Source organism: Pinus tabuliformis, chromosome J (genome assembly GCF_031772625.1).
Source record: "Pinus tabuliformis cultivar Carrire ecotype Pingquan chromosome J, CPIR1, whole genome shotgun sequence".
Classification (NCBI taxonomy): domain Eukaryota; kingdom Viridiplantae; phylum Streptophyta; class Pinopsida; order Pinales; family Pinaceae; genus Pinus; species Pinus tabuliformis.
In genome coordinates, this window is record NC_142295.1 from 1,023,137,140 (window position 1) to 1,023,148,088 (window position 10,949).

The 10,949-nt window shown below is 37.1% G+C and overlaps 1 protein-coding gene across 1 annotated transcript; it reads right to left on the minus strand.

Moving 5' to 3' along the window:
• Nucleotides 1–9,140: 9,140 nt before the first annotated feature.
• LOC149230342 (uncharacterized) lies at nt 9,141–9,800 on the minus strand. Its single transcript, XM_089381280.1, has one exon. It carries the CDS (start codon nt 9,798–9,800, stop codon nt 9,141–9,143), a length of 660 nt encoding a protein of 219 aa, XP_089237406.1.
• Between the last annotated feature and the right edge of the window lie 1,149 nt (nt 9,801–10,949).

A 10,949-nucleotide genomic window follows, 5' to 3' on the forward strand; every position in this document is an offset into this window, starting at 1 on the left:
ATGTTGTTCAATAAGTAGTTTTCCCCATGAGAACCCACTAAGGGTGGGTGGAGGTTGAATTATTGACAATTAATATCTAGTGTGTGCGTCATCAAATGTCAACACTTGTGTTTTGTTCGATGTTGTTTCAATAAGAAAGGCATTGGTCATTTTTTCTTACAAGTCATATAACATTCATTATCAAAATGACAATATTTCCAATGATATAATCGATGTTTGTTTCTTCCCTTCGCTATTCAAAACTAGATGTTTCTTGATTGTGATTCAAACTAGTTGTTTCTTGATTGTGAGAATTCAGCAAAACTTTAGCGTATTGGAAGATATTTGGGAGGGATGTTCAAAGAAGGAATTGGGAAGTTTGGAGCTTTGCATGGATGTGAGAAAGAAAACCTAAAGTATAATTTATGCATAAAGGGATTTCTTTTGTTGTGTAGTTGTGAAAGGTGGCTACATCTATCATTGGTTGGAGCAACTTTCCACTTCTTGCAATTCCAACACTCCCCTCTGGAATTGGAATTTTGTGGATAGCAGCATCTAAGAGATAAATCATAGTGCTTATCAGAAGGGAACACTGACATAGTATAATTCATAGTGCTTAATGTGAGGAGAAAAATGACATAAGTTATTGCAAGGGTCTGAGGGCTCTTTGATGATTTTAATTGTGCTTTTACTACTATTTTTTAAGTGGATGATAGATTGTGCTTTTATTATTATTTTTTTACTGAATGACATGGATTGTGCTTTTATTACTATTTTTTTCTTAGATGACATGAATTGTGCTTTTGTTGTGTAGCTGTGAAAAAAATAGGGAGCATATTTCCACATGTAAGAGATAATCTAAGTCGTTAGTTGCATAGGAAAGCTCATAGAATAAATCATAGTGTTTATGAGAGGAGAAAATTGACATAAAGAATGGCAAAAGGTGAGCTTGGCTCTTTGATTATTTTAATTAGGTTCAATTATTTAATTCCTAAACTATGATATGAAAATATCATTGTGATGACATGAAAAGGAGTTTTGACCCTTTTTCTATATCTACATGCTTCTATTTTAAAAATTGCATTCTATTTTTTTGACTGGATGATTTTATTACAACTTTTTTACTTCAATAAAGTAGATTGTGCTTTTATTACTATTTTTGGTTCAATGACATGGATTGTGCTTTTGTTGTGTACCTTCGAAAAAAGCTGGAGCATCTTTTCTTCCACATCTAAGAGATAATTGAGCCGTCCGTTGCAAACAAAATTGGCATCAACATCTAAGAGATAACCAGCACTGCAATCCCAGCCCTCCGCTAAAATTGGTTACCTGTGATAGCAATGTGCGAGAGATAAGTGGCGCTGCATATCAAACAGGTTATAGCAACGGTCAAGGATGTTGATTTCTTTAATTCGATTCAATTTTTGGAATTCATATTGCAATGGCATTGCAGTGCCTTTCCTCCTCCTCTCAGAGTTTCCTGCATTGTGTGGTCTAGTCTCGGAGTCTGTGCGTTTGGAGCTCAAATGTTGTTGTGTGTGCGTATGAATGTGGTCTGGTCTCTGTTGTTTCTGTCATGTGTTTGGTGTGCCTGGCTGTATGTGTCTGTCTGTCTCTGTGGTGTGCTTGTATTCTCTGAGAGGTGGAGACAGAGGCCTGCTTGTGTTCCCTGAGAGGTGGAAGCAGGGGCGATCAATTATTGAATCAAGACCACTGTGCCCAGGGATCACAGTTAAATGTGGCATCCGAGTCATTGATAGGTAAATGAGGCATTCCAGTAAATTTATTTTCAAAACTCTTTCAAAATTATGGGTTGTGGGTTGCAAATAAGATTAAGTGAATGAGAGGAATCGATTTGATTTTAGAAATTTCATTCCAGTAAATTGATGTTCAGTGTTGTTTGGTTTTTTTTAAATTAGATCTTCCGCATCCTTGGTGAGAGGCGGCAGTATAAATCCCTACTTGCAGAGAAATGGAGATATCACGGTTGGATCTTGGGGGTGGCCATCGTGGAATAGTGGCCACTGGGAGCGTTTTTCTGGAGGAGAAATTCTGCAGAGCGTGCGGTTTCTTGGTTTTTAAATCCGATCCTCTGCATCCATGGTAAGGCGGTTTCTTGGTTTTCTAAATTAAATCCTGTGCATCCATGTTTTTTGGTTTTTTAAATTAAATCCTGTGCATCCATGCTGAGGATGTTTCTTGGTTTTGTAAATTAGATCCTCTCAATCCATGTTTCTTGGTTTTTTTAAATTAAATCTCTGAATTAGACCCGCTGAATCCATGCTGAGAGGCGGTTTCTTGTTTTTTTTTTTAAATTAGACCCTCTTCATCCATGCTGAGGCGGCAGCATAGAAACCTCGTTGCACAGAAAGCCAGAGAAACCGGGCCTGCCAACGTCAGTGTTGAATATGGCTGGCATCAAGCGTTTTTCTCGGGGAGAAATTCCTGGAGAGTGAAGATGTTAAAGATGGAGTTAACGGCGTAAATACACCTTCGTATACAGTGCATAGGGCAAGGAAAAAGGGATTGAGCAATGCCCTAACCTGTCTGTCAATGTGGATTCATCCCTCGGAGGTAACATTTTGTTGACTGACTCTGTTAAATTTCGGTGGGTGTTATAAAGTCATTGTCGATTGCACTATGGAGATTCAGAAATGCATGTGTGATTAAGAGATTTTTCAGATTGTACTGTACTTCCATGAAATTTCTTTCAGATTGCTTCTCTCCTAGCTTTCTATAGGTTCCCTAAATAATATAAGGGATTGTTTCTGCATTAGGTATCTTAGTTTTTGCACTGAACTATTGATGCACTCTGTTATATTTTCTAGGTTAAGCATATTACATCCGAGGGCCGAGCAACGCTCTTCAGCGATATATTATTTTATCATTCGTACGTAGCGGAAGCCTAAAACCTTACCATTTTCATTGCCTCCCCGGGAGATTGAGAATGAGTAGGTTCAGGAGGTGGGGTTGGATTCGGGAATCGATTAGTCAAAACTACTTCACGGGTCCTGCTGCCTATTCTCTGGCTCTCTAACTATAGCTTAGATCCTCTGCTTGCTTGTATGTCTCCAGGCGCCCTTCCATATTTTCGCAATAGCAGCATATAAGAATGTCTGTGTTTATATTTGGATTCAATATGTTTGGATTATATTGAATTTCTGGGTTAGGTTGCACTTAAATTGTAATTTAGTGGCTCAAATTTTCTCAATATTAATGATTTTTACAATTTGCACGTCCAGTGGACAAAATATTATGTTCGCTGGCATTAACATTTTGTAACAAATCTAAGGTTAGGGTCCTCAAAATATGAGCACGGAGAGATTCGACCCCGAGACCCATGGTGAAAGGTACGAGGGATAAGCGGGCGATATATGGAGCCTGGGGTTGAGTCTGGTGGGTGGAGTGTTTTATTGGGCATTTCTCATTTCTGGGGCCGGGCGGGCAGAAGGCGGAAAGCGGACGGGGACCCACCCACGGCGTCTGCTGCTGCATCTCAGCAAATGGATTGCTGCTGAGCGGTTGGGTCACCGCTCCACCTGCCCTGCAGACGCCCTGCTCCATAAATAGTAGCTTCACCGTTTTGCTTTTGCATTTTGGGCGGGATGGAGTGCGGTTGGGTATTGGTTATTGGTTATGTTGAGTGGGATACAGATTTAATATTGAAGGGAAATGGAATACAGAGCCGGGATTAAAAAATCGGGATGATAACAAATGTAAAGCATATTTTGTCTCCCCTGTTTGGAGTTTCCGAACTCTGAGCCATTTCCGTTTGTTAAGATCTGTTAACTTCGTGTTTCTCGATGACACGGTATATTCAATATTGGTTCATGCGGTTGTCGAAACAAATTATTTAATTTTGACAACGATGTCATTAAATTCAGAGGCTCAGTATCTATTCCAATCTCACCCACGGCCAAATTAGCCTGATTTTATTTTATGGTATATTCACTCACTCAGGGTTTCCGTTTATTTGGTTGGGTTTCTGTGTAATTGCGTTTGACAAGCTCTTTGACCTTATGATTTGATTTTTAAATGCTTGCTTTTTCGTAATTGAAACATTGACTTGCTCTTCATTATTTGTTGTTAACAGCTACCCTTTCCTTACCAGTTTTGAAGGGCTTAATTACACCTCCGTATATTGTTGGAAGGCACAACGGATAGGCTGGGGCTTGCTGGAGAATGTAACCTTGCAGTTTCTCCCTTGCGGTGTCCAGTAGTGGCCTTACCCGGTCTCCCAATGCTGTCTCACGTAAGGTAATCATTTACTATGTTATAATGTAAGATTGCTATTGTTATAAAGTTATTGCGGAGAATAAGGGATTCTATCAAAAATACATATTTAATGAAAAGAATCTTCAGATAAATTCTAATAATTGTTGCTGTTGTTTTTTTCCTTTTTTCTTTTTTGCAGATGATAAGGAGGACATGAAGAATGTACAAGCATGCTAAGATAGATGAAATATCTACATGTCATGGCAAAAGATATGAATTCATTATGTTATCACAAGCCAAAACAAACTAGCTTTCATTTTTTTTTTATGTTTATTATGTAATTACTCTAAAAACACCATAATAATAAAAAGTACTATTTTGTTTGAAGGGGCTAAAAGCCCTTTCTCATTGCTCTTGAGGATGGACCATGGCTATCCTCAAGGGTTTGTGTCCCTCTCTCCACCTTACTTTTTCATTTACTTTTATTTGTTTATTTTAGAACTAGATAGTTTTAGTTTAATAGATTGTAGATTAAAAGTGTCAAATAATGCATCAATATAGATAGTTATAACATGTTAATTGAAAATTTAAAATCTTAAATCAACTTGAGGTTATGTAAATGCATTTGATTTAGCCAATATTATATTTTTCCAACCATGGGCTTTTGTGATAATTGCACAATTTTTGGATGCTTGTTTAGTGGTTCAATTTGTGTATGATCAAGTTGTATGTTTTTATTGTATACATTGATTGATGTGTTTTTATATTACTTTGTGATGATGAATTTAAATGCAGAATTTTGTGTAATGATTGTTGTTTGAGTTTCATTTATATGATAATTGTGTTCTACAATGAATGAGTGGCATGTTAATATGTATATTGAAATGTGTGAGAATTTCCTTTAGGTGCTTGGTGTCTATATTATGTTTGTGCGTTCAAAATTTTTTGTGTGTGATGACCAAAATTTCATATGTAATGTTCAATGTATCTTTGTGTCTTTACAATGTTTTTTGTGTGATGTTCATTATTCGATGTGTATTTGTGATTGTGTATGAGAATGCTTGTTGTTTGGGATTTATTTACATAGTTGTGCATTTACAATGAATGTGGATGACATGTTTGATATGTACTTTGAAATGTGTGTATTCTTGATTGTATGCATTTCTGATTGTGTTTGTATTATTCATCACTTTTGTTTGTGTATTTACAATCTTGCGTGTAATCAAATCTCTCAAGAAATGTTTATATATGCTTGTGTATTTACAATGTTTTTGAATGTAATGATGAAAATTTAATGTGATGTTTGAGTACGTGTGTATCTATATGTTTAGGCTTTATTTGCATAGTTGTGCATTTACAATGAATGTGAATGACATGTTTGATATGTACTTTGAAATGTGTGTATTCTTGATTGTATGCATTTCTGATTGTGTTTGTATTATTCATCACATTTGTTAGTGTATTTACAATCTTGTGTGTAATCAAATCTTAATGAATGTTTATATATGCTTGTGTATTTACAATGTTTGTGAATGTAATGATGAAAATTTAATATGATGCTTGAGTACTTGTGTATCTATATGTTTGGCCTTTGTTTACATAGTTGTGCATTTACAATGAATGTGGATGACATGTTTGATATGTACTTTGAAATGTGTGTATTCTTGATTGTATGCATTTCTGATTGTGTTTTTATTATTCATCACATTTGTTTGTGCATTTACAATCTTGTGTGTAATCAAATCTCTCAAGAAATGTTTATATATGCTTGTGTATTTAGAATGTTTTTGAATGTAATGATGAAAATTTAATATGATGTTTGAGTACTTGTGTATCTATATCTTTTTTAATGGAAAGATGAAAATTTGATGTGATGCTCGCATATGTTTGAATGTAATTATGATTGTTGTTTGATCATGTTGTTTGTTTATTTGTCATTTGTTCATTGTGATTGTGTATATGCTAGGATTGTGAGAATTTGTGCCGTAATGAGCAAAAATTGATATGGCATCTTTTTGTATTTGCAATATATCTTTGTGTCTTTACAATGCTTTTTGCGATGTTCATTATTTGATGTGTATTTGTGATTGTGTATGAGAATGGTTGTTGTTTGGGATTTATTTACATAGTTGTACATTTACAATGAATGTGGATGACATGTTTGATATGTACTTTGAAATATGTGTGGATTTTCATTAGCATATGGCTTGATTTAGTGTATGCATTAATTTTGTATGTTTGGATATTTACAATCTTGTGTATATGATGATCAAAGTTTGATATGCAATGCTTGTAATACTTATAATTTTGTGTGTGTAATAAGACGATTTGATGGGATGTTTGTATGCTTTTGTATTCGCAATTCTTTTGATGTTTAAATGTTTGTGTATTCATTGTGTGTTCGTATTGTTTCTGTACTTACAATCTTAGTTGTAATTATTAAAACTTGAAAAGTGCTCTTGATTGTGTGTTTGTACTTCTGATTTTATGTACATTTCATTGTGTGTTTGTACCCTTGATTGTATGTGTTTGTATTATTGATTGCATGCATTTCTAATTGTGCATTTGTATTATTGATCACATTTGTTGGTGTATTTACAATCTTGTGTGTAATAAAATATGAATGAATGTTTATGTGTGCTTGTGTATTTACAATGTTTTTGAATGTAATTATGAGAGTCTCATATGATGTTTGAGTACTTGTGTATTTATATGCTTTTGAATGGAATGATGAAAATTTGATATGATGTTTGCATATCTATAATATTTTTGAATGTAATGATCATTATTGTTTGATTGGGTTGTTTGCTTATTTTTCATTTTTTCATTGTGATTGTGTATATTCTTGGAATGTGAGAATTTGTGTTAGAATGAACAAACTTTGATATGACATCTTCTTTTGTATTTGCAATAATATTTCTTGAATGATCAAAATTTGATGTCGATTTTCAATTTAAATTTATTGCACAAGAAATTAAATGGGGGGATTGGGAGAGTGTTGAGTGAAATAGTAATATTATATAAACTATAAGTGAGGGGGTAGCTCAAATGAACTTTATTTATTGCATAGGGAAATCACATAGGAGGTGGGATTGGGGAAGTGATGAGTGAAATAGTAGTATAACTATAAACTAGGAGTGAGAGGGAGGGGCCAAATGAGCTTCCACCTTCAAGGTGGTTGGCCTAGTTAGTAGAGGATTTGTATCATAAAATTCTCGAAGCCAAGTGAAGTTCCTTTTAAATATAAATTTTTATGTTTTTCATTTTTTAAATTGTAAATAATAATAAATCACCAATTTTAAATAATCAATATAATTGTCCCTTATACCTATATTTAGCTTTGTCATTTATTTAAAAATAACTATAATATCCAAACATGTAAATATATGAAATAATATTTATAATAATGAAATTATATATATATATATTAAATATCTATATATATGATTTGTATATTTGATTATTATTAAATAATTATTATTATTATAAGATTATCATTAAATAAAATTATGAAATATTATTATAAATATTTTATTACTATTATGGTTATAAAATAAAATTATAAAATATTATTACAAAAATCTATTTAATTGTTATCATTATAAATATTTATTTACGTATTATGAAAAAATATTTATATTATTATTATTTTTTTTTAACAGAATCGGTTACTTGTATATTATAAAACATCAGGGACAGAGTCCTAGTACATAGTTATGATAGATTAGGGCGATGAGGATCAAAAACGGGTTCGCAGACCCTTTTTCCTCATTGCTACATTTACGATAATTGAAAGTAAAGAAGTAACGGCTATATTGCCTAACAAAAGAACCTCCAAGCCAACAAAATTTACAGTCCATGGTTCCTAGGGAAGTTTCTGAGTGACAGAGTCATCGGGGAGGGGATTCTTCCTAGCGCTGGCTCTAGTTGAAGCCTCCGCTTGAAAACTTTGAGTGAGAGTTCTGATATGCTCTATGGCTTCCTCCAGATGGTTGCACCAGTCTTTCAAGGCCTCGATTTCTGCTTTTTGCTTCTCCAGCTTCTTCCGTTTCGATCTGCTATCTGCCTGGTAATCATCCTTGAGTTCGTTGAAATGTTTGATGAATCTGTTGATCATGAATGTATGCGCTTTGCAAAGTGAGCACTCGTTGTTGTTGATGATCCTGTCGAAAGGATTGTTGGCCGGCTCCTGGGCATTTGGCTGGTCCTGCTGATCCGCCATCTTACTGGACTGGGGAAGAGTGTCAACAGACTTAGGAAGCGGGCAAATTCCAGGGAGGGGGGAAATTCCAGGAAGGGAGGCGATATGAGGGGGAAGATAGCACAGAGAAGGGGGGAGCGGAGCAACACAGGGAGGGATGAAATGACTGGGGAGCAGAGGGATTCGAGGCGTGCTGCTACAGCCAATAAAGCCACCAGTTAGCAAAAACTTTAAAACAGCAATAAGGAATCCTGAAATTACCACAGTCGGGGAACGAGGGCCGAGCTCCCGATGTCTGAGAGCAGCTCCAAGAGAAAGCCTATGCTTGGTGAAAGCGCAATCAAGAGTCCTTGCAGCGCTGTAGGATGAGAGATCGTTGAGGTCCGAGCTGCTATATATAGAAGGAGGGAGGTTTCTCGGGTGCTTGAACCATTGCTGGGAGGGTCGGCTCTTGAAAAGACTGAGATCCCCAGAAAAGATCTTGCTGCGAGCGGTGAGGGTACGAAGGTGATGGTCCAGAGCGCAAAGCCAGAAAATGTCTGCTGGGGATGCATGAAACTCTATGATGAGGCTGAGTGAGGTGGTGAAAACCGTGGCAGGGGGGCGGATTTGATTTTGGAGGTACATGTTTGCGCAGTCGAGGAGATATTGCTGGGGATAAGGAGATTCAATGGAGAGCCAATTTCGAGGAGAATGATACATGAGGTGACTCGGATTCTGAGAAGAGGGGATGGGGTGGAATTGGTTAAGGGATGGCTTTGTCATATACTGCATCATTTTCTCTGACCTGGCCTGTCTGTCTGCTAGTTGCCTTGTTGGCCTGTTCATCGGCCTCTGTGTTGCTGCCCCTTAGAACGTGTTTGAAGATGACCCCGTTTATTTCTCTGATGTTGTCCATAATCCTATGTTTGATGTTGTTCAAGGCCATTTGCTTGAAATCGTTTCCAGAAACCATGGCAGCTATGATAATAGCTGAGTCGCCCATAATTAGCAGGTTCTGAAGGCCGGGTTTTCTCGCTATGGAGGTTCCCAGAAGGAGGCTATAAGCCTCGGCCTTGTTATTGGACATTGATCCCAATCCCCACTCGTAGGTCACGATGATTTTCCCTTGGAGGTCTTTGATGACTCCTCCAGCTCCTGCTTGGCCCGGGTTATTTTTTGAGGCCCCGTTGAATTGAAGGAAGGGCCTCTTTTGTTTTTGTATCCAATCTCTGATTTCCTCTTTGGTCCCTCTCAGCTTCCAGTCAGATTTTCTTTTTCCTTTGCTTACTGTTTTTTGGATTCTTGCTTCATAGCTGAATTTACTCATCCACTCCATTTCTCTTGGGTCTCCCGGTTCTGGATCTGCATGGGCTATTCCATTCGTTCCAATGGTCTCTAAGATGAGCGCAATTGTTTTTTCCATGGTGCTGGAGATGCTGGGATTCTTGTTGTTGAAAATGCTTTTGTTTCTGGCGTTCCAAATCTGCCAGCAAAGGTTTGAGGGAATGTTGTTCCATAACCTTTTAGCCAGGGTCTTGCCTTTTTTGGGTGGGGGTAGCTATTTCCCCAATTTTTTTGAAGGAGAGCAATCTGGTTGGGGAGATCGCCTATGATTAGCGGGCTAGTGATAAGCTTCCAACAAGTTTGCGCAAAGGAGCACTCTAGAAAGATATGGTTACTACTTTCTTCCGCTGCCCTACACAGGCAACAGATTAAGGGACCATGGATACCCTTCTTCCTTAGATTTTCCGCTGTGAGAATTTTGTTGTTGAGGAGGGTCCAATTGAAGAATTTTACCTTTGGGAGGCATTCAGGATTCCAAGCCACTTTGTGGAGAGGCCAGTTGTTTATTGCTGAGGCATTTTGAAGGATTTTATAACCCTCTTTGACTGTGTAGCTGCCACCATTGGGGTCCCAAACATATTTATCCTCTGACATTCTGTTAAGGGGAGCTGAGCCTATGAGAGATATCTTGAGATCAAGCCATAGATTCTTAAGGTTGTTAGGAAGGGGAATAGACTTACAGCCTATCCAACTGTTTTGGTCCCAAGAAGAGATGTCATAAAGGGTCTTGAGATTTTCCTCTCCCATCCACAGTTGCAGGGGCCTGAAATTTGGAAGAGCTTCCCTTGCTCCTGAGCCCATTATTCTGTACGCCCATATGTTGATGTTTCTGTCGTTGCCCGGGACTCTTGAGATACATGCTTTGAAGTGAGGGAGAGTTTTTTTGATAAGCTTCCAAACTGGGGTGCACTTCCTGTCAATAATGGTTTCTGAAAGGATATTGGAGTTGGCCCCATTCAAATATTTGTTTTTGATGACCTCTGTCCACCAGGCTCCTTTTTCATTGAGAATTTTCCAGATCAATTTGAAGCCCATGGCCATGTTGGCTAATCTTGGGATTCTTATTCCGAGCCCTCCTTTTTCGAAGGGTAAGATGACCTGATCCCACTTTACAAGGCTGAACTTTTTTGAGTCCTGCCTTCCTCCTTGCCACAAGAAGCTCCTAATGATTAGTTCCATATGTTTATGAATGCTGGCCGGGGCGAGAGTAGTTGCAAACTGATAAATT

Coding starts and splice junctions, on each gene's coding strand:
- LOC149230342 (XM_089381280.1), bottom strand. CDS start 9,800: ATGGAAAAAACAATTGCGCTCATCTTAGAGACCATTGGAACGAATGGA.